Raw genomic sequence first — 24066 nt, forward strand, 5'->3', positions numbered from 1 at the left:
TGCCGGGTCCTCCGGCCCGGCTCCGCTTCTCTGAGACACAGGCTTCTCGGCTGGACGGCTTTGTTCTCGGCTCAGCAAATATTGACTTCCTGGTCGTTTTGGGTTTCATACCAGGAAGGCAGGCCCCGAGCTGCAAACAGATGGGTCTGCCGAGGGCGGTTACTGGCCAGGCCTGTTTGGGGAGGTGCAGGTGCCTGCTCAACCCGAAAGCACCAGGAACCCCAGGGCTAGAAGCTCGTCCCTGCCCTCAGGCCCTGGGAGCAGGGGTGGGGGGACCTGAGCACTTTACAGGAAAGAACTGACACCCCACCCCCTCCCCCATAACCCTGCCCCTGAGGCTTCTGGGAAGGAACCGAGGTGATGGGGAGAAGGTGCCAGAAGTTTAATATCCTGCACTCGCTGGAGACAGGGCCAGGCCCCAGGGCCTGACAGCCCGTCAGCGAGACCACCTCGCAGACACTGCCGGTCCTGCTGTTCCCCAACATCCACCCTGCGGAAAGGGACGCAAGTCCTGCGACAACGTTCTGCCTGCCTCCCTGATAAGCAGCGCTGCTTCCTTTGGTCCCGCAGTAGGGTTGCAACTTGCAACAGAGTCTATTTCCCTTTTTCGCCTGGGCCACCAGGGAGCTCTGAGCTATGCAATCTTCCATAGCCAACGTTTCTGGCACTTCCTCGCTTCCTCCCTCTGTTGCTCTTTAGGGAAGTGGTATAGCAGTGGGAAGAGAACGGTTATGATGCCTGGGACACCCATGTCCCCTGTCGGAGTGCCTGAGCTGCAGTCCCGTCCGTTTCTGCTCCAGCTGCTTGCTGATGCGCCCCCTGGAGGCAGCAGGCAATGCTCAGCTGGCTGAGTCTCTGCCGGCCACCAGGGGGCCCAGACTGAGTTCCAGGCTCCTGGCTTGGGCCTGGCTGCTGCCGCCATGTGGGGAGAGAACCAGTGGATGAAAGAGGGGTCTCTTTCTCCCTCTGCCTTTCAAATAATTGAAAGTCAAAACACAAAAATAATCCTACACTGTGGGGTTGCCAGGGAGGCTCAATGAAATGACAAGTATCACAAAAGTCAGGGATAGACGGGACGCAGGGAGGGGCAGCTGTGACTTTTATCCTTGTTTTGGTCATCTGATCACATCAAACAGTGAGAGCTCTCTCTGCACTACATTCTATTTCCCTTTTCACTTGGGCTGCCAGGGAGCTCTGAGCCGCACCAGGTACACAACCACTGCACCCTCCCATAGTCGATGTGTTTAGTCTTTCCTCACCTCCTCCACTCGTCTTTTGTGTTAAGCGACACCTACTGCATCTGCTCCTGTGCACAACAGGAGCTCGGGAAAGTCGGTGGGCCTGACGTTCCGGGATGTTTTGGGGTTCACATTCATATGAGGCTCTCCTCTCATCCTTTCAAAGCTCACGCCCCCACTGTGTGTGTGACATTAGCACAATAAGACTGCCCTTCACAGCATTTTATAGCTCCCCAATGGTGGGCTTGCCCACTGCAATATGAACTTCATTGGATAGGGGGAAGGCTCTTACGCCCATTTTACAGGGGGGAAACTGAGGCCTGTGGGGAGGAGAGACGGTACCCCCAGTCCCACAGTGCAAAGAGCTCCTCTTCTGTTTAAGCTAACACTCATTGCCCCACGCAGGGGCCTCACACCGCCCTCGGGGGCACGCCCCCACCCCGCCCCAGCCCTGTGCATTTCCAGAAAGGGGCGTGGCGCGGGGGCCGACACTCACCGTGGCATCTTCAGAACAGGAAGCGATCTCGAAGTCATTGAAGGGGTTCCACTTGATGTCAAGGACATTCCCTCTGTGCCCGCACACCTTCGGGTAGTGGGGGTCCAGCTTTCCCGTCTGCAAGACAGCGCCCAGAAGGGGTGGGGAGGAGGCTCACGGGACTTTAGCCTCCTGACGGTCACTCAGTCGGGCAGCAGTCGCTACGCAGACAGGAAAATGGGAGGGGCCCAGGTGGTGCGAACCTAGGCCCTGACACCTGCTCCCTGGGTGACGCCGGGGCAGCGTCTTCCCTCCTCGGAGCCTCTGTGCCCTCCTCGGGACAAGGAGGCCACGGCAGGTGTGGGACCGGCCGGCGTAAGGACCCCGGGGTGGGGACGGAGGGGCCCTGTGCCGGTTCCAGCACACGGCAGGTGTTCAGGAGCAGGGTCCCCCCCGTCACACGCTGCTGGGGGGGAATGGAGAATGGGCCAGCACTGGGGGACCCTCCCATGGCTAAACACGGTGATACCATGGGCCAGCAGTTATACTCCTGGAATGGCCCCCAAAAAAATGAAAACACAGGTTGATAAAACACTTGCTCCCCAATGCTCAGAGCAGCACTATTCCTAACAGCCAAATACCCACCCGGTGCAAACTAGCAGTGGATCCACACGACCTACTGTCAGCCAGAAACAGGGAAGGAAGTCCGGAGGCATCCTGGACACGGATGAACCCCCAAGCATTAGGCCAAGTGAAAGAAGCCAGACCAGAGAAAAGCCTCATCATGCGCGATTTTCCAGGTGGCTGACGGATTGCGTGTGGGCGCCCTGCCTGAGCAAACGGACTCGGCCCCTGGGAGCTGCTACGCAGATCCGTGCTGCCTATGAACAACCCACAGCAGGCCAACCCGCAGCAAGAGAGGGCGAGGAGCCGTCACCCCGGGGAGCCGTCACCCAGGACCAGGGAGAGGGGCCCCGCTGCAGGCGTGTAGTTTGAGTTCGGGCTGATGAAGCAAATTTTGAAATTAAGCAATGGTGACAATTACTATGAATGCGCTAACAGCCACTGAATCATATACTTGGAAATGGTGTGTTTTTATGGTTTGTGATTTATTGTTTCAATGGCATAACTCAAATATCATAAAATTCCTTTCCTTCCCCGCCTCCTGTCTGTGAGCTCCCGTGTAGGTGCTGGGAGGCACACACGGGTCCTACAGCCCTTGTCACACAGCCTGCAGCTCAGATCTGCAACTCCAGACACACACGGTCCTCCTGGGCTCAGAGGTGACCACAGCAGTTTAATCACGGGAGCGTGGGATGGGCGCTGACCAGCCCATTCCATCTGCCTGACGCCCTGCTGCAGGGCCCTGGCAGAATGGGGGCTGGGCCCCAGGCCCTCCGCCTGCCGGCACGGCTCCCACAAAGCCCTGAGCTGATGCACCTGACTCCAGGGCAGCACGGGGCACAGTCCTTAATCTTGCAGAAGTACCAGTCTCGGGATTTCACAAAGAACTTTCAAGGATGACGTGGACCCAGAACAGCCAAGCCCCTCCCCTCCCTTCCCAACTCCGCAGAAGACCACGGCACTTTTGTGTGACACAGAGATGGTGTGACCCAGCAGGGATACGGCGGTGGTCCCTGAGTTTGCTCATTAGGCTGCAAGTGGGCAGCAGCGCCGAGAACAGACACAGGGCCTCCGGGCTCACCCCTGGCAAACTGAGACGCAGACAACCGGAGCCACTGGCGTGCAGCTGGCAGCCTGGTCCCAGCTGTCACCCGGAAACTATGCCCGACCCAGCGCCCTGCACTGTGGAAAACGGCCTTAGACCCCACTATTGGCCCGCCGTGCCCGAGAACGGGAAACCATCACTGTAGGCGGGGCTTACAGAAGCTGATAACATTACCATGATTATGTAGGGGGATGTTCCGACGTGCAGCAGGCATTCAAGTATTCAAGGGCTAAAGTGGTGCAGAAAAAGTCACTCTTGCACATACACACGGAGAGAGGAGGCAAGAGTGGGGATCTGTCATGTGTTCCTGGTGTGTAAAGGCATGGGCGAAGGTTCCATGTCTTCCGGATGGCTGGCTTCCTCCACCAGCCGGGAGGACGGGCGGCCATCGTCAGGGCTGCCCCTGGAGCCAGAGCCTAGGAGGGAGACGCTGCACCCAGAGGCCCGGTTCAGGTCTCCTAAGGCCCAGCACCCAGCCACTCCGCACCCTGTGTGGTTAGCATCTCGGGACTGGCAGTGTGGGCAGTGGGTTAATCTGCTGCTGTCTGTGATGCCGGCCTCCATACAGGTGCTGCTTGGAGTCCCCACTGCTCTGCTCTGACCCAGCTCCCTGCTAACGTGCCTGGGAAGGGAGCGGAAGATGGCCAAGTGCTTGGGCCCCTGCATCCAAGTGGGAGACTGGATGGAGTTCCAGGTTCCTGACTTTGGCCTGGCCCAGCCTCTGTGACCATCTGGGAAGGGAACCAGTGGATGGAAGATCTCAATCTTCTCTCTCTCTCAAATAAATAAAAATAAATCTTTAAAAATATAAAAACAAAACTACTGACTTTATTTTTTGAAAAGATGAGTCCTAAGATCAGACAAAAATCTGTTATAAATGCTGGCAGGGCTCTCAGAGACCAGGAACGGCGAGTTCACAGCCAAGCTCTTTGCTCCTGTTCCTGTGGCAGGCATCACTAATGGATCATAGCACTCTCTCCCTGGCCCTAGACTGAGGGAAGCTAGACTGGAGCAGGGACTTGCCTGGGGTCACTGGGCAGCGGGGAGCAGTCCCAGGCCCTTGGTGCGGGCTGTGGGAGCCTGCAGTGGTCTCGCTGTGCTCGGAGGGAGTGCCCCCTTCCAGCACAAAGCCTTCCCCTTCTCTTGGATCATTTCCTGGGTCAAAGGGCATGAGCAGTTCAGGTCTTTTGCTGAGGGCCACTGCCAGCTCTCGGGGGGCCCAGGGCCGTGCCCCAGTTTCTGTGCTCAGGAAGAGCTGCGGCGAGCTGGCCTTGGGCTGGCAGGAGGCAGATTGCCCAGGGCGCCCAGCCAGCCCCAGACCTCCAGCCTCCTGCTGAGCCACAGCCACAGACTCGGGGAGGGCCCTTGGAGAGCTGGGCTGGGGCCAGAGCTCCTCCTGGCCTCGCCGAGCAGAAGCCCCAGCCCCAGCCCGCTCGGTGGACACCAGATGGCCGGGCCACCCTAGAGACCACTGGCGTTAGCAGACATCAGCCAGTCTGCAGGGCTCCAGCTGAGCTGCTAAAAGCCTGTTGGGCAGGCACAGCTATAACCAGGCCATTCCTCTCTCTGCACATTAGGCCAGCACTCAGCCAGGGCCAGGCCTGACTCGTGGGCCGTTCAAACTCCACACCAGGGGCCATACACCTGCCCCCCTCACACACTCCACACAGCCCTGGCTTGAGTGCAGGAGCCGGGCTGCTCAGCCCAGAGGGATCCACCCTCCACGTCTCCAAGGAGCTGCCTGGGGTGGACGGTATGCACCGATGGCAGGATGCTGGGGGGCAGAGCCAGGTCCAGGGGCACAGACCTCAGCTACCAGTATGGAAGAGGCTGCAAGGTCACCAACACAACCTTCAGCACCCACAGGGCGTGGCTCCTACAGTGTTGTCGTAGCCATGGCCTCCAGCGACCGTCCCAGCAGTCCAGGGTGGAGACTGGGAGGCAGGGTGGCAGCAAGGCTGGGCGGACAGGCTGCCTCGGGCTTCCTGGGGCTGGGTCCCTGCTGCACCACCAGGCACCTGACTGCAGCCTCGGTGTTCCCATCTGCCAAATGGCAACAGCAGCAGGAGCTCATCCATAGGGTGGACGGGAGGGTGAGAAGCACTTAAGACAGCGCCCGGGGCCTGGCAAGCTCTGGGTCGAGCGGCCGGCATCAACTCAACACAGCTCATCACAACCGCCCAAGACGTGGGGCGGTTCGGTGCGTCTCTGTGGTCTAGCGTGAGGCCAGACTGCTGCCTGGGGGGTGCTGCCACGCGGGTGGGACCAGGCCGCAGGGGGGCCCTGATCCAACTGGTGGACTCAAGCCCAGCTCCCACGCCTCTCGGGAGCAGGTTATCTATGTTTTCCTATGGGAACCAGGGTCCAGGGAGTCATAAACGCACCAGGTGCAGGGCCAGGGGCTTCCGTCATGGTGTTGGAGTTGCCCCTCCACCCCGCCTGGGAAGAGTCCCCACGTCCAAGTGCAGAAGCTGGGCGTCGGAGAGGCTGAGCGTCCCATTCCCAGGGCAACAGCCCAAGTCCACGGCAGGCCCAGCAGACCCAGGAGTGCTCCCTCCCACCTCCTGCTCTGCCTCCTGCTGGCCTCTCAGCCTGCTCTGTGCCAGGCCACGGGCCGTGTGCAGGTGGGGACAGAAACGAGGCCCTGCCTGTCTTGTGGAGGAGACAAGGGATGGACTCAGGGTTTAGAGATAGGAGCAAAGGGCCCCAGGGAGGAGTCAGAGTAGGCTTCCTGGAAGAGGAGGCATGTGAATTGGGCCTTAAAGTGAGGGAGACTTTGACCAGGCCGGGTGGAGGGGAGACAGTGAGTCAGAAAGGCAGGGCCACAGACTGCCAGTGGGGAGTGTAGGCTGGGGAGAAGCGACCAGGGAGCAGGGGTGCGGCTGTGGGCAGGGCTCTGCTGGACCTCAGGAGAGGACTGGCAGGGGTGAGATTCTGGGCCAGGGGCTGCCCAGAAAAAGCAGGGGCTAGCGGGCTGGAGGAGAGCCGAGGGGGACACTCCTGATCCTGGAGACGCACACGCTTGTACAACGCCCGGCCACTGTCCCCTGTCCCCCGTGAGAGTGCCCAGGGCTTCCTGAGGATTCCAGCACCCAGGGAGGAAGCGGTGACCTGCACGGGTTCCCTGGCAACCCTGCCTGCTCTCCTGAGGGAAGGGAGAGTTCACTTCCTTCCACATTCAGACCTCGTCAACTCAGAAAACGCTTCCTACTTCGAGCCAGGATGTCCCCCTGCCCCTGCCTCCACCAGAACCCCTCCTGTTTTCCCCACTCCCGGCTTCTGGTGGTAGCGCAGCCGTCGGGGGACCCATAGGGCACCTGTGTCCCCTCTGTCCTGGCCCAGCTCCTTGGAGACTGGAAGGCAAGTACTTCTTGCGGATACTCTTCCCCGGGATGGGATGCCCAGCCCCCTGCTTTGAGGAGGGAGACCCCACGGAGGATGCAGGTCTGTGCCCTGGAAGCCTCCACGCCTGGCGGGACAGGCAAGGGAGTCCTGCTGGAGCAGGGAGTGACGCGGCCACACCCAGCTTCGGGAAGAGTCAGGGTGGCCTCCAAGAGCAAGGAAGCTGTGCCTACGCCCCCTTCTCCAGGCGCCCAAAGGTCAGGGTGTCCATTCGGGCCCTCAGCCCACACCCAGCAATATTCCTGGGCCCACTCCCAGGGCTCTGCCTGCCCTTGCCCTCCCCGCCTCACGACAAAGTCCACCCTCTCCAGCAGTGCCTGGGTGGCTGTGCTGCAGGCTGGGCCCCAGCGCCCGGGCCCCAGCCCCCTCTGTGCCAGCCCTTGCTGCCGCCACCTGGTCCCCGGAGCACAGATCTGGGCTGCCAAGGTTTCCCCGCCTCTCTCCAAGGGCTCCCCCGGTCACTGTGTGCAAGAAGGAGGGACCCCCCCCCAATGGTGGCAGTCCCTTTGGGACACCTGACACCACTGGGGGCAGCCCGGCCCCTCTGAGAAGGACTTCTGGGAAGCCGGGCCAGGCCAACACGGGCGCTCCTTTCCATGCTTCGTGAAAGTGAGCCAGCCAGGCCCTTCCGCACGCACACACCACACAGTCCCCGGCATGATGTCCCTGGTAACCAGGGAGCTGCTGTAAGAGCCACAGGGCCAGCCCCAGGTCCGGGCTCAACGCACAGCGTCCTGGGGAGTCACCCAGCCCGAAGCCCAGCTACTGGGGGCATCGCCTGGCCCTGTTGTACAGGCATGGCTGCCTGGTGGGGACAGCCCCACTCCCCGGGCCTCAGCTCTGGCGGTCCAGTCAATCCACGCCTGGCACTTTACATGGCCCCAGCCCTAGGCTGCAACATTTCGGCTGGGCTCTAAGACATGGTTCCCGCACCTCACCCTGGCATCCAGGCCTTGCTCAGCCAGGCACCGGCCACTCCCCTTGGGCACGCAAGTCCCTTCTGCGTTCTGGCCAGATCGCTCTCCACCCGGCCAGAGTCCTGCCCCCACACCCTGGCTCCCGCCAATCGTGGCTGTTTCTGTCCCCCCAAGTGACTGGGAGGAACAACCATGAGGCAGTTTGTCTGGTCAGTGAAAACTTAACGCGCACCAGTCATGTGCCCACAGTACGGGAAGGGAAACGACTGGCTCCCCCCGCCTCCGGTCCAGGTACTTCCAAGGTAGCAGGCCCCAAGCACGCAAGAGTCAGAGTAGTGCGCGTACACAGTGTGTTTAGACAGGGACCGTGCTGTAGAAATTTGGGCGAAGAAGGACAAAGCGTCTCTCCACGAATGCAGTTCGTGTCTCCATGTACCCAGGTCCTTAACTTTTTTTTTTTTTTTTTTTGACAGGCAGAGTGGACAGTGAGAGAGAGAGACAGAGAGAGAAAGGTCTTCCTTTGCCGTTGGTTCACCCTCCAATGGCCGCCGCTGCAGCCGGTGCACCGCGCTGATCCGATGGCAGGAGCCAGGAGCCAGGTGCTTTTCCTGGTCTCCCATGGGGTGCAGGGCCCAAGCACCTGGGCCATCCTCCACTGCACTCCCTGGCCATAGCAGAGAGCTGGCCTGGAAGAGGGGCAACCAGGACAGAATCTGGCACCCCGACCGGGACTAGAACCCGGTGTGCCGGCGCCGCAAGGTGGAGGATTAGCCTATTGAGCCACGGCACCGGCCGGTCCTTAACATTTTTAAACGTTATTTGAGAGAGCGAGAGAGCGAGCACTCCTCTCTGCTGGTTCACTCCCCAAATGCCTGCAGCAGCCAGGGCCCGGCCAGGCTGTAGCCGGGAGCTGGGAGCACCATTCCAGGTCTCCCAGGTGGGTTGGCAGGAACCCAGTTACTAAGCCATCACTGCTGCCTCCTAGGGTGCATAGTGTTAGGAAGTTGGGGTCAGGAGCCAGAGCCGTTTCAACCGCAGGCATTGCAATGTGGGCCGCGGATGTCTGAGCCGCTGAGCTGAAGGCCTGCTCCTGCTGCTCCTCATTCTAAAGGCCTCCTGCAACATCTGCCTTAGGAATGATGTTGGCACTCTTCACCGGGCCAGGCCGGCATCGTGGTGCAGCGGGTTAAGCCTCTGCTGGGGACACAGGCTTCAAGTCCTGGCTGTTCCACTTCCAATCCAGCTCCCTGCTAATGTGCCTGGGAAGGAGTGAAGATTGCCTGAGCTTGGGCCCCTGCACCCACGTGGGAGACCTGGAAGAAGCTCCTGGCTCCTGGCTTCAGACTGCCCCAGCTCTAGCTGTTGCAGCCATCTGGGGAATGAACCAGCGAATGGAAGACCTACCCCCCACAACCCCACCTCTGCCTCTGTAACTCCACCTTTCAAATAAATAAATAAGTAAATCTTAAAAAAAAAACCCAAAGACACTGATGCTAATACCACCAATAATGGGACAGATGGACATCACATCCCTTGTTGAAATGACTGAGATGGACACACCACCACTTATATAACATTCTTGCCACAAATACGAAGAAGAGTCTAAACACGAGGGGACACCTGATCCTTCAAATTTAGAAATGTCTACAAAATGACTGGGCTTTACTCCTGAAACATGCTACAAGTGTGAAATAAGACTCAGAGATGCGACAGCTAAATACAACACGGGGTTCTGGACTGGACTCCAGATCAGAAAAAACAATTGCTGGGGCCAGTGTGGTGGCCCAGTGGGTGAAGTCACTGTTCGCATCCCATATCCAAGCGCCAGTTCGAGCTCTACCTGCCTGCTAACGCACCTGGGAAGACAGCGGAAGATGGCTCAAGGGCTTGGGCACCTGCTACCCACTTGGAAAACCCAGATGGAGCTCTGGGCTCCTGGCTTCATCCTGGCACAGCCCTGACTGTCATGGCTATTTGGGAATGAACCAGAGGATGGAAGATCTCTCTGTCTCTCCTGCTATCTCTGTGAATCTGCCTTTCAAATAAACAAACAAATATTTTTTTAAAAAAAATTCCCTGGAAGACATCCCTGGGACAACTGGTCGACTGCGAGCTTGGGCCGTCTGCTGTCGCTGTCACTGTGGGTGTGGTTAAGTTTCCAGAGGTGCTCCTGCCGGGGTCACGCGGGAGAACGTCCTCGGAAGATGCAGACTGCGTGGAACCTTAAGTGTGCGACAGCGTTCCAGACACACACACGCAGAGACAGCCGCGAATCTGGCAGAACACTCGCTGGGAACCGCCCAGCCGTGAGCAGCAGTTCCTTCAACTACATTTGCAAATCTTCCTGGAGGGTTCATGTTGTCTCTGAATGAGGCTTTCCACCGCTGTTTGCTGGAGGGAGCTCCGTTCTGCGCCTGTGTGCTGTGGTTTTTCTCCTGGATAAGCACGGAGCTGTGTCAAGTGCTTTCTCTGCATCCATGGAGACGACAATGTGGTTTCTCTCCTGTCCTCTGTTAACATGATGGCTTCCTTTTATTGGTTTACTAATATGAAACCACTTAGTTTCTGGAATAAATCCCACAGAGTATGTCTTTTCTTATTCACTATTAGATTTTTTTGCTTAGTAATTTTGCAATCATCTTTAAGAGTAAGATTGATGTGTATTTTTTTCTTGTCTTTTTTTGGTGGTAAGATTCATTTATTTATTTTAAAGGCAGAGCAAGAGAGAGAAAGGATGAGACGGGGTGTGGGGGGGAGAGAAAGAAAGAGCAAGAGAGAGAGAATGAATTTTATATCTGCTGGTTCAGTCCCCAGGCTTGCCCTGCTGTCACCCTGCTTGCCGCCTTCCCCCTCTGGCTTTGTACCCCGAGGCCCACAGAACGAGGAGGAGAGCTCCCTCTTTTCCTGCTGTTGGACAGCCGGGGGTGCAGCCGGAGCACTAATGAGGGTGCACACTCTTTCAGGTGCTCCCCAGCCTTGGGATCTCCACCATGAAGCACCCATTCAGGCTTGTTTTTTGTTTTTTTTTTTTTTTTTGACTGCAGGGGTCCGTTTTATTTCATTTCAATTTTTTAAAGATTTACTTTATTTATTTGAAAGGCAGGGTGACATAGAGAAAGGGAGAGACATCAAGAGAAAGAGATAGACAGATTTTCCATCTGCTGGTTCACTTCCCAACTGGCCACAGTGGCAGGGGCTGGCCCAAGCCGAAGCCAGGAGCCAGGAGCGTCTTTTGGGTCTCCCACATGGGTGGCAGGGGCCCCAGGCACTCAGACCATCTTCCACAACTGGCACATCAGTAGGGAGCTGGATTGGAAGCAGAGAAGCAGGGACTCAAAGCAGCACTCGCCCATGGGATGCTGGTGTCACAGTGATGGCTTGACGTGGTATGCTACAGCAGCAGCCCCAGCGGGCTCCATGTTATATATGCAAAGAAATGAGTCCTTAGTCATGTTCATTATACGCATAGCCTTTCCCATGCCACAGCTTGCCTTTTGCTTCTGCTATTTTCTATCAGATTTTTTTTTTTTTTTAATTTAAGAGGTAAGAGAGAGACAGGCAGACAGAAAGAGCTCGCACCTGCTGGTTCCCTCCCCAGAAGCCTGCATTGGCTAGGACTGGGCTCGGCTGAAGCCGGGAGCCAAGAACTCAATGTAAGTCTCTGGCAAGGGTAGCAGGGACCTGACTGTTAGAGCCATCACCTGCTGTCTCCCAGTGTACACATTAGCAGGGGGCTGGAAGAGGGAGCGGGAGCCGAGACTTGAACCCAGGCACTTCGTGGGCATCCCCACCTGTGTCTTAATTGATAGGTTAAACATCTGCCCCTAAAGGAAATTTTTATTGACAAAATTTTTATTGCTCAATGTTTAAAATAGTTACAGGGCTGTGTATTCCTACCGGAATCAGTATTGGCAAGTTCCATTCTTAAAGGAACTTTCCCCTATTCTCAGTGCTTTCGCAGGTATTGGCATGAAATTGCTCATGTTAACTTCTTACTGGATTTTAAGGCTCTGAAGTTCTCTTGCTGTGCCCGAGGTTATTTGGGCCTCCTCCCCTCACTGCCAGCCGGTCTCCCCCGGGCTTGGGGACCCCTCTCTTCTCTTTCTTATTTTTTTGGAAGACTGATTTCTCTCTCTCTCTCTCTCTCTCTCTTTGTCTGTCTGTCTCTTTTAAAAGACTGATTTATTTATTTCAAAGGCAGAGTTACAGACAGAGAGGGAGAGACAGAGGTTCACTCTCCAAATGGCTGAAACGATGGAGCTGGGCCAATCCAAAGCCAGGAGCCAGGAGCTTCTTCAGGGTCTCCCACGTGGGTGCAGGGGCCCAACCACTTGGGCCATCTTCCGCTGCTTTCCCAGGCCACAGCAGAGAGCTGGATTGGAAGTGGAGCAGCCGGCACTTGAACTGGCGCCCATATGGGATGCCAGCACTGCAGGCGGAGGCTTAACCCGCTATGCCACAGCGCCAGCCCCTCGTTTTCTCTTTTGTTGAGTTCTGCTTTTTACTATCTCCTTGCTCAAACTCTCTTGGGGTTTCCTGTGTTCCTTTTCTTGGGGCGAACACTTTGCCACCAGCGTTGGGCCTTCTGCTCTCCCAGTCCACAGGCTGCTGCGACCCTCTTCCCTGCAGGCCCCTCCCCCGCAGGCCTTCATTCTGTGAGGTCTCATTAGCAATCTCAGGGCCAAGCATTTCGAAGTGTCCATTCTGACTTCCTCTTTGGCCTCTAAGTTACTTAGCAACGTGTTTTCAAATTTCTTATGAGTTTCAGGCTTGGAATGAGAAAACCCAGCCCACCAGGCAGGCAGCAGCACTGTGCAGTGCGGGAAGCTGCCACTTGGCAGGCCCACATGCCATCCCCGGGGAGCTGCTGGTGTGTCCCAGCTACGCTTCTGTCCAGCTCCTGCTAATGCACCTGGGAAGGCAGCAGCCCTGGCTCCTGGCTTCTACCTGGCCCAGCCCTAGCTGTTGTGGGCATCTGGGGAGTGAACCAGCAGGTGGAAGATCTCCCTCCCTCCCTTCTACCTCCCCATCCTATCCCCTCCCTCTTTCTCTGTCCCTCTTTCAAACAAAATAAATAAAAACTTAAAAAAAAAAAAGCGTTTCAAGCCATAGCCAGGGGCTCTGGGGGTCTGGGCGCCCTTCCAGTGTACCTGGGTGGTGGTCTTCAGGAACTCCCATTCCCAGGGGAACCCTGGCCATGCTGGCTCTCGGGTCTGCTCCTGCCGTGAACCAGAGGCGTCACCGGCCGGGGACCTTGCAGCACCATCGGGGTTTCGGCCTCGAGCCAGGGTGTCCGGGGAGGACCTGCTCTTGGCCTGATCTACAGACTGCCATTTCGGGGACTGAGAGCAGCTGCATCTTGGCCATGGCATATGGTCCAACCTACACCATCGACACACCTGCCTTTCCCGCTCGCTTCCTGCTCACCTCTTAGCCAGGCTTTGGAGCAACGTTTGTCTGTTTTTGGTGTACGGGAGGTGGTTTGGCTCCCGTAAGCCCAGCGAAGCATAAACAACTATATATGCCTTTGGGAGTGAATTCATTGGCAGGATTATTTTGTGGTGGTGGTGGTGGTGGGAGGAGGCGGTTGGTCCTGGGGGCAGCCAGGCCACGTGCTGGAAGCTGAAACCCTAGGATAGGTACGTACTCCTGGAGGAAACCAAAGCTCAAAACAGGTGCAAGGATGCACCCAGAGTCCCACAGCCGAACAGGCAGGGCTAGGACTGGCGGCACCTATGGGACTAGAAACCAGGGCTCCTTCTACCATGCCTCTGTCCATCGAGGGCCCCAGAGGGACCCGGCGTCCTTACCTGGTGCAGGGGGATGACAAGGAAGGCGCCCCCGCCGGCACACTCGGTCACGACGGCGATGAAGTGGGGGTTCACGGCACAGAAGTGGTTGTCGTGGACACTGCGGGTGATGGGCACCGAGTCGTAGCAGTTCTCCTTGCTGGCTGGCTTGCCGAAGACGTGGCGGAACTTGGAGCTCCGGTACTGGGGGTGCCATGACATCTGTGAGAGACACACGGGACAGAGGGGTGAGGCTCCCTGCCCAGATGACAAGGGGGCAGGAGGGTGTCTGAGGGGGCGGGGCCGGGGCAGTGCGATGCTGGGAAGGGGTGACCACGTGCGCGGGCTGTCACCACGGCTCTCTCTGCAGACGGGTGAGGTGGGTGGGCTGGTGGTAACTGCCACTGACCCATCAGCGGATGCTCGCGGCTCTTCTTCCTTGCCCAGGCAGAGAAACCAGGGAGTGCACACGGCCCACCCTCCCCAACCACCATCCCAGCACACAGCCTGGCCACCCTGGCTGCCCCAGCCCAGCCCCGAGGGTAGCAGCCCCTTGCTCCCCAGATCCAGCCCAGGCCTCTACCAGGCGGATGGACAGGTGACACAACCTTGGAGTCTCGGTCTTCTCATCTGCCAGCCGGGATAACAAACGCACCTGACTCACACGTGCCCACGAGGGCTAACTGGGATGACATATTGCGACCCCATGGCACATGGCAGGCACTGGCTCAACCCAGCATTGCTTCTGCAATCACATCCGGGCACCTGGAGCTTCCTTTGCTCCTTGCCCAGCCGTCACGTGGTTCTCTCAGTATTCCCAGAGCACCACTGTGTGACCAGGCCCCGTGCCGGGCACTGCAGGGATGGCAAGCAGTAAGCCTGAGCCCAGCTCTCACAGGGGTGAAGGGGATGCTAAGCTGCTAGGATCCAGTGGATTCTGGGCCATAATGTGGCAGTCAGGGAGGGCTTCCTAGAGGAAGTGACTCCTGGGCTGTGATTGAAGGATGTGTAGGATTTGGTCATGTGGACAGGGCAAGGGCGAGCTCGGAGGTGTCTCAAGCCCAAGGGAACAGCCTGAGCCAAGGCCCTGAGATGGAAGCAAATGCAGGACACCTGGGAAAGGCATGGGCATGAGTTACACTAGCAAGGAACTATTAAAAAGAAAAACACACATCTGCATCGCACACACGCGTGAACTTGATGGTGGGCGATGGACATGGGGAGAACACAAGCCCGAGGAGGGCACAGGACCAGACCACAAGCCGCCAAGAGAGGGTGCAGGCCTCCTGGGGGCCAGACACACAGCACGGGGCCTGCTCTTGGCCAGAGGGGCTGCATGTATGCACCAGGCCTGCCAGGGACACGGCCTGGGGCCTGCCCTGGGTTCCCACCCCCATCACTCTTCCTGCCCCCGGTTCACTGCTGCCCATGGCAGCCCGGCCAAGGGCCTCAGCCTGGCACTCAGGGCCTGCTGGGTCTCAGTCCACATTCCAAGACTGATGTCCTTGCTTACCCTAAACACGACTGTCCAGCTTCCCTCGTGCCTGCTTTGCTGTTTCCGGTCCTCAGACTCTCCCTCCTTGCCTTTCCCATCTCCACAAATCCAAGTCCTTCCCTTCCCCAGTTCTCGAGTCTCCTCCTCCAGAGAGTCCTCCTGGATGTGCCAGCTGGCAGAGCCCTCTCCTCTCTGCCCCCCACAGCCGTCCCTGCTCTCAGTCTTAGCCCCTGACTGCCCGGATGCAGGGCTGGGTATCAGGCCTCATCGTCCCCAGGAGCTTCCAGGTCCCCCAGACAGGCCTGGGGTTGTGCTCAGCGAGTGCCCAGGACTGGGTCTGTCTACTCCAGGCCCCCAGAACTTTCCAGAAGAATGTAGACAAGGGAGCTCCAAAAGTTTGTGGAACATGGAATGAAAAGAGAAGTTTATTTTGATGCAAAAAGTGTTTGGAGTGGCATAGCAAGTAAAGTTGTCACCTGAGGTGCTGGCATCCCATATGGGCACCGGTTTGAGTTCCGGCTGCTCCACTTCCCATCCAGCTCCCTAATAATGGCCTAGGAAAAGCAGCAGAACACGGCTCAAGTGCTTGGACCCCTGCACCCACGTGGGAGAAGCTCCTGGCTCCTGGCTTTGGCCTGGCTCAGTCTTGGCTGTTGTGGCCATCTGGGGAGTGAACCAGCAGATGGAAGACCTCTCTCTCCCTCTCTCTGTTCTTCTGTCTTTCAAATAAATAAATTAATTAATTAAAAAAAGTCTTTGAAATCTAAGCATAATTTTTTGCCTTATATGCATTTTCCCAAACTTTATGAAGTCCCTTATATTTGGCTTTGTTCCCGCTGGTCAGCGCGGTAGCTGGCCAGGGAGACTCCGCTCTGTGCTCGGTCTCCAGGCTCACTAGACCCCAGGGACCTCAGGCAGGTCCCGGCCATCGGGGGCCGACCCCCACGCTAAGTCCTTTACAAGCTCAGGGAGCACTCAGGCCTGCGACGCTCACACATCTCAGCTCTCCCACAGCGCACCTGGCTGCACCTGCCAGGGCTGCACCACAGGAAGAGCCCAGGAGGCAGGGATGGACTAAAACGCCCATCTGGCTGCAGCAGAAAGAGACCATCTGAGTGTGGGGAGTGTGAAGCTACTGAGTATGCTGTCGGGCCCTCCACACGGAGGAGGCGGAGCTCAGACGTGGTTCTGAGCATCCTGGTGGCAAGTTCAACAAGGGAAACAGGATCAGGAAGGGGTGCAGTCAGTGCCTGTTTTCTCTGCACTGGGTCCTGGGGGCCTCTTGGAAAGAAACAGCAGGGACGACGACCTCCCCAGGGTCTTGGCAAGCAGGTGGCAGGCACCTGAGGAGCCGCCTTGGGCCTGGGCTGGGAAAAGGAAAGTAGGGGGTGGGTGAGCAGGTCTGCTCCAGGTCCCCAGCCCCGCCTCCCCTGGCACAGCTACAGGGAGTGGGGGCGTGCACTGGCCTGTGGCAGATGGTGACAGGAGTCAGGCACTCTGTGGCTCCCCTCCTGGAGCCGCAGGATGAATTGGTGTGCGGCACCCGCAGGCTGAAGCATCCAGGAGCTGCCTAGGGGCCTCAGGACCCTTGACCTTGGCTGACAGACAGAGACGGGCACAGGTTTCAGAAGGCGCAGCTACAGGGTGGTGGGGCCCTGGGCCCTGTGCAGAGCAGCGCCCTGCCCGCAGCTGCGTGGAGAGTGACGGAGACGTACACCACGCAGGGAGCCGCTGCCACAGCAGTCATGGACACGGAGCACAGCCTACCCACCCCAGCAAGGCCCTGCCCCACGCAGGGCCAGCCCACGGACACGGCACACGGCCGCTGCTTGGGCTTGGTGAGGCCAGAGAGCACACGGGACCCAGAAGTCCCCAGGAATTTGCACCTGGAGGGCCACGAGGAGCTACTAGGGGGATTCAAAGTAGAAGGAGGAGAGCATCAGCAGATTTTATTCATTAGAGGCAGAGAGACGGAGAGAAAGAACCACACCCACTGGCTCACTCCCCAAATGCCGGCAACAGCCAGGCCTGGGCCAGGTTGAAGCAGGAGCCCAGAACTCAGTGCCGGTCTCCCATGTGAGTGGCACTTGAGCCATCACCGCCGCCTCTTAGGGGGCACATCAGCAGGATGCTGGGGTTGCGAATGGAGCAGGGACTGGGGCCAGGCGCCCTGATACGGGATGTGGGTGTTTCCAGTGGCGTCTTAACTGCTGCTCCTCCAGATCTGAGTTTCAGATGGATTCTCCGGCAGAGCAGGGGAAGGTCAGAGCAGGTGCGGGGCCGTGGTCTCCTGGGCAGCCTTGGCACCTGAGTGCACCACTCAGGCTACGGGGCGAGGGCCAGTAGCAGCCCTTTTGTCATCAATAGTCCTGGCCTCTTTGGCCACTCCCTGCGCAGCCAGGCTGGCTCCCACCCCCCTCCCCCCCCAGGGCTCAGGCCAACACCTAAAGGTCGGCTCCCTCTCTGGAGGAGTGCAAAGGCCTTGTGAAGCCTGGGCCACGGCTCTCCTGGTCGCCTCCATGGCATTGAGAATCCAATTCTGAGTGCTCCCCACAGGCCTGGCTTCATTCCAAGTGTAAGAACATAACAGGGGTGACAGATGCTGGGAGGGGCCACACGCTGGCAAATGGCGGAGTGAGGGACTGAACTCTGCCTCTGCAGCCTGTGTCAGCTCCGCCCGAATGGGGCACAACACGGCCACCATCACCCCCCTCCACAGAGCAGGAAACACAGGCCCGGGATGCTAAGTGGAAAGAGGCGGCTGCCAGCCCCGTGGCTGGAGCCGGCCGGCAACACAGCGGTGCCAACGTCCACCACATCTGCCCCACCCCAGCTCGTCACTCCACCGCCATGGTTCTTGCAGCTACACAAGTAGCGGGCGGGGGGCGGGGAGGCACAGCGAGGGAGCGGTGCATGCGTGTGTGGCGTCCAGTGAGTGCCCGTGACATCTCACGGGAGCACACGCGTGGGTGCGGCTACAGGCCGCTTCACTGTGCGTGCGCGTGCATGGGTGTGTGCCGGTGCACGTGCGACTCCCGTGACTAGCATTCAGAGGATGGGCGCTGGCCAGACAGTGAGAGCTGCACGGGGCCCCTCGCCCCGGGGCTGGGCTGGGCCTCTGGCAGGGCACTCATCCTGTCCTGCCCGGTCCTGGTAGGCTGGGCCCACAGCAAAGGTGAGGCCAGCCGGCACAGGCGTGGCGAAGACTCTGTTGCTCTGCCCTACCCTGGCAGGGGCCATGCATTCTGCTGCACCCTGGGAGTAGGCTCCCAGGAGCACTGAGTCACCTCTGGTTTCTCAATGCCTGACAGAGGAATGGCTCGCTGCCCGACCCATCCCCTGCGACCCTCCAGGGAGGAAGGTGGGGACTATGGTCCCCATTTAGTGCCAGGAATACTGAGGTGCAGGGGAAGTGACTAGGCCAAAAGAGTAGAGTGTAAGCCGGCATCCTGTATGGGCGCCAGTTTGAATCCTGGCTGCTCCACTTTTGATCCAGCATCCCTGCTAATGGCCTGGGAAAGCAGAAGATGGCCCAAGGGCTTGGGCCCCTGCACCTGCGTGGGAGACCTGGAAGAAGCTCCTGGCTTCAGATTGGCCCAGCTCCGGCTGTTGCAGCCATTTGGGGAGTGAACCAGCAGATGGAAGACCTCTCTCTGTAACTGTGCCTCTCGAGTAAATAAATCTTTAAAAAAAAAAAAAAAAAGAATAGTATGCACATGAGCAGTGGACGTGGGAAGTGGAGCTGAGTCCTCCCCTGCTATGCCACGCGCGCCTCTCTGCCACAGAAGCTGTGTTGTGTGTGTGGGAAAGACGTAGGGGTGGGAGGGGAGAGACAGAGAGAGACAGGTTTTTGTGCTGGTTCCCAGAGGCTTTCCTTTCCGTGCCCAGCCCTCAAACCACGGCAGGACAAGGGTTAGCTGCAGGTGACGGAAACCAAACCCAAACTGGGTGTGGCACAAGCCATCATCACGGATTACTCATTAATTGCACTGTTCGTGGCCTCAGGGAGAGAATGAAATTCCCCGATGTGCTCTCTGCACGTCTGGGGGGCGCAGCAGGAACCCGGCAAGACAGGTCGCCGCTGTCCCTGCTGAAGTCTGTGGCTTCGCGTCTCACACTCGGAAGAGATGGTTTTCTTCTTCTCTGAAAACCTGACCTTGTGGGCACAGGGAGCCGTCCCAATACATGCCTGTGGGGGAGTCTGAGCCGCAGCAGTTCACAGATTAGAATCACAAACCACCCATTTTTAAAAATGAAAACAAAATTTCTGTGAGAGGAAAGAAGTCTCTATTTGGAAGGAATACAGCAAAGACCCAAGGGCGGGTGGGTCCCTCGCCCTGACGACCACCCTCAACCAGCTTATCCCGACCCTGGCCTTGACCCCACACTTGATTCTAACTCCTCCAGGATCCTGATTGGGGGGGTGGGTATCGGCTCAGGAGGCCATGCCCATGTCGGGGTCGCGGCTGCTCTGCTGCCAACCCAGGCTTCTGTGTACCCAGGGAGCCCTCCCCGCTCAGCAGGCAGAAGCAGACCACACATTGACTTGCATCCACATCTCGCCTCTGCTAACCTGTGGCCAGGCTGCCTTCCGGCACAAGGTGTCACAGGGTCTCAAGTGACACGGTGGCATCCAGGGAGTCAGGATCCAGGGGTCCCTCCCCACCCAGGTCCCTCTCCCCCCTCCTTCAAGGCAAGGAGACTGGCCGCTGTGCACGGGAGTAGGGTGACCAGCTGTCCTGGCTTGCCCAGGGTTGGGGGGGCAGGGTTCCTGGGATGCAGAACTTTCAGTGCTAACCCTGGGGACGGTCCAGGCAAGCAGGGACAAGTCGGTCCCTCCTCCATGGAGGCCTCCAGAGGACTCCTGCTTTGATAGGCTTCAGCATAACAATTCTCTTATAGGTCCCTAATAGCCTGACCGGGACAACTTGCCTGCGAAAAAGAAGCTTCTAGAACTGATTCCTAAATCAGCAAGTAGGCGATTTCCAACCAGAAAAATCCAAGAGGGTCTGTGAACAGTGGTGACTGGATCTCACTGGTCGCTCATCTTTGCTGCAGGCTTGGTACTTACTGTGTGCCAAGCCCTGAGCTGGGGCCAAGGGCAGGTGCCACTCTGTGCCCCAAGGGGCTATGACAGCACAGGTCAGGAGTTTGCCACAGGGCCTGCATGTTAGAACCATCAGGGGGCCGGCACTGCGGTATAGTGGGTAAAGCCACCGCCTGCAGTGCTGGCATCCCATATGGGCACCAGTTCAAGTCCCGGCTGCTCCACTTCTGATCCAGCTCTCGGCTATGGCCTGGGAAAGTAGTGGAAGACGGCCCAAGTGCTTGGGCCCCTGCATCCATGTGGGAGACCTGGAAGAAGCTCCTGGCTCCTGGATTCGGATCGACGCAGCTCCGGGCATTGCAGCCAACTGGGGAGTGAACCAGCGTATAGAAGACCTCTCCCTCTCCATGCCTCTCCTTCTTTCTCTGTGTAACTCTGACTTTCAAATAAAATAAATAAATCTTAAAAAAAAAAAAAGAATCACCAGATCACTGGGTCGGGCATGCGGGCCCCAGCACTTCTGTAGCTTCCCAGGGGATTCCCAAGGGCACAGGGAGCAAAGACAACAGAAACTGGTTGTGACGCACTGATTCTCCAAGCACAGTGCCCCCAGCATGCAGGATCTCCAGGGAGCTTGCCAGAATCACAGACTGTAAGAGGCCGGGCCACAGACTGACGGAGTCAGACCCTCGGGGGAGGGGGCTCAGCGTGTTTGAGAGGTGATCGGGATGGCGACAGCTGAACCCGCTGGCCAGTCTCTGTCTCCCAAGCAGACAGAGAGCCAGCAAAGGAAAACGCGCTCACCATCGCCAGCCGTTCGGAACGCTCATCAGAACCACAATGGCATCCAGGAGGCTGGCTACTGTCAGCCACACAGAGAATCACAAGTGTCGCCGAGGGTGGCGCGAGAATGTGGAATCCACGCATTCTGTGGGTGGGGAGGTGACATGGTGCAGGGCTCTCAAAACAGCATGGCAGCTGCTCAGAGATTTAAAGGTGGAATCACCGTGCGACCCAGGAATTCTGCTCCTGGGCCTAAACCGTAGGGAACAGAAAGTGGGGTCTCGGAGAGGTCTCTGCACACTCCTGTTCATAGCAGTGCTGCTCACAACAGCCACAGCATGGGATCAACCCAGGCGCCCGGCGCTCCAGGCAATGTTACCCGTCCATAAATTCCGGTAGGCTCTGGCAGGGGTGAACAAAGGGACACATGTCGTGCGGTTCCACTAACAGGATGCAGGCAGGGTAGTCCCACTCCTGGAGACAGAAAGAACGGAGGCTGCCGGGGCTGCGGGGACACGGATGGTGGTGACGGCTGCACGTGAATGTATCTCATTGCTCTGCTAATATTCTGCGTGCTATGTTCTGTGTGCTTTACCACAATAATAATAAATAGAAACTTCAAAGATCCATCACATGGGGCTGGCACTGTGATGTAGCAGGTAAAGCTGCCGCCTGCAGTGTTGGAATCCCATACGGGTGCCAGTTCGAGTCCCAGTCCCGGCTGGCTGCTCCAGTTCTGATCCAGCTCTCTGCTATGTCCTGGGAAAGCAGTAGAAGATGGCCCAAGTCCTTGGGCCCCTGCACCCGTGTAGGAGACCCTGAAGAAGCTTCTGGCTTCAGATCAGAGCCCCGGCTGTTGCAGCCAATTGGGGAGTGAACCAATGGATGGAAGACCTCTCTCTCTCTCTCCCTCTCTCTCTCTCCCTCTCTCTGTGTAACTCTGGCTTTCAAGTAAACAATTTAAAAAAAAAAAAAAAAAAGATCCATCACACATCAGTGAGACACTGAAGGGAGCAGGGCTCAGCCAGCAGGTGGGACGCCCGTATCACCTATCAGCACCCAGGTTTGAGTTCTGGCTCTGCTTCTTCTTCTTCTTTTTTTTTTTTTTTTTAAGATTTATTTATTTATTTGAAAGGCAAAATTTAAAAAGAGAGAGACAGACAGACAGACAGACCGAGACACACACACACACATACACGCACACACACACACACAGAGAGAGAGAGAGAGAGAGAGAGAATCTTCCATCCTCTCCCCAAATGGCTACAACTGGGCCAGGCCAAAGCCAGGAGCCAGGAGCTTCATCCAAGTCTCCCATGTGGGTACAGGGGCCCAAGCATTTGGGCCATCTTCTGCTGCTTTCCCAGGTACATAGCAGGGAGCCTGATCAGAAGGTGAGCAGCCGGGACTCGAACCAGCGCCCAAATGGGATGCAGGAGTCACAGGCACACCCTGGTTCCATTTCTGATTCCAGCTCCCTGCTGATGCACACCTTCGGAGGCAGCAGTGATGGCTCAAGCAGCTGGTCCCTGCCACTCGCACGGGAGACCTGGACTGAGTTCCCAGCTCCTGACTTAGCCCTGCATATTAAGGGAGCTGGGGAGTGAACTGGGGACGAGAGACCTCTCTCCATCTGGCGCTCTCTCTCTCTCTCTCACTTTCAAATAAATTTTAAAAATTTAAAAAGATACTTAAGAGACAAAAGTTAGACACAAATTCAACCCACAGACCTTATTTGGACTCAGGCAACCTGTCAGCCGTGACTGAAGCCACCAGGGACGCGTGCATGGGCCAATGACGGTACTGTGCACTGTTCTGGGGTGTGACAGTCACACCAGAGCTGCGTCAAATAAACCCTTCCTCCTTCACACACATGGGCTGGATGTGCACAGATGATGTCTGGGACGGATGATCAAAGCACCCAGTGAGAGGGGAGCAAGGAACGCGGCACAGGGTACCTGAGGCTTCATCCCAACTTTCACCCTTATCCAGTTTATGTCATCAAACACTGATGGATTGGTCCTTATTTGAAAGAGAGGTGGAGAGAGAGAGACAGAGAGAGAGAGAGAGAGAGAGAGAGAGAGAGAGAATCTCCCATCCGCTGGTTTACTTCCCCAAAGCACACAGTGACTGGAGCTAGGCGACAGTGACAGTGAGCTGGGGCTGCAGTCAGGAGCTGGGATCTCCATCCTCGTGTCCCCTGTGGGAGGCAGGAACCCCACTACTTGCGCCATCACCTCTGCCTCCCAGGGTCTGCACTAGCAGGGAGCTGGAGCCAGCACAGCAGCCCGAGCCAGGAAGCAAACCCAGGTCCTCCGATGCGGAATGCAGCACCTCAGCTGCCAGCCCCACGCACGGGGCAGCGCAGGCTCGGCAGCCTGGCCACCTGGCTCTTTACCTGGGTCCTACACTGCTCTGGGCGACGCAGAAACCTCTCATCCCACGTGGCTTCTAACTAAAGATGACTCCAAATGAAATACAATGTGAAGTCCTGCACCTCGTCACACGAGCCCCATGCCAACTGCTCAGCAGCCGCAGGCACCTGCTGGGGTCCCACAGCACAGGGTAATCCCAGGGTACACCTGCCACTGCAGCCAGCGCTGCACCGCTGGGCGCCACTGCTCTGTCACGTCCTTCCTCCCCAGTAATAACGTCAGGCGTAACGGCAGGCCTCCGGTGACGGCTACCACTTGTCCTGCTGACTTTGTAAGCTCCGAGTTCTAATTCAGCCCTCACGGTCATCCCCTCTATATCATCACCACCTGGGCTTGCCAGAGGAGGAAACTGAGGCACAGAGAGGTTAAGTCACTTGCCCAAGCTGACCCAGCTCTCTAGAGGCTGGACTGGAAGGCGGGGCCAAGTGGTTCAGCCCCAGGTCCCCACCCTCCCACTCGGCTGCCCTGGCGATGAATTGCACAAGGTAATCCACACGGCCTGTGGAGTGATGCTTGGCACATACTCAGCACTCAACAAATGACTGCTGGCGAGACTGCTGCAGTCCCACTGTGTGCAGGGTGCTGAGATCTGATTTAGTCCATGCGCTGAGGGCACAGCATTTTGGGGATCTGAGCACAAACCCCAGACCAGAAAATGCAAAGCTGCCCACTAGAAGCTGACCCCAGGACTGCAGAGGGAGGAAGACTCAGGCACGTGTGAAAGCGAACAGTGTCCGTGAGGCTGGGAGAATGGGA

General features: G+C 57.7%; 1 protein-coding gene across 1 annotated transcript in view; it reads right to left on the minus strand.

Annotated features, from left to right (window-relative positions):
• Positions 1 to 24066, minus strand: part of CORO2A (coronin 2A) — a 54934-nt gene that overhangs the window by 12815 nt on the left and 18053 nt on the right. Inside the window, exons 2-3 of the mRNA XM_070054847.2 lie at positions 13572 to 13772; positions 1735 to 1851 (exon numbers count right to left, since the gene is read on the minus strand). Of these exons, the coding sequence (XP_069910948.2) occupies positions 1735 to 1851; positions 13572 to 13772 (318 nt within the window). The remainder of the gene's footprint in view (positions 1 to 1734; positions 1852 to 13571; positions 13773 to 24066) is intronic.

This window comes from Oryctolagus cuniculus, chromosome 1, assembly GCF_051225735.1.
Source record: "Oryctolagus cuniculus isolate XC-2025 breed Fujian yellow rabbit chromosome 1, ASM5122573v1, whole genome shotgun sequence".
In the NCBI taxonomy this organism is placed as follows: Eukaryota; Metazoa; Chordata; class Mammalia; order Lagomorpha; family Leporidae; genus Oryctolagus; species Oryctolagus cuniculus.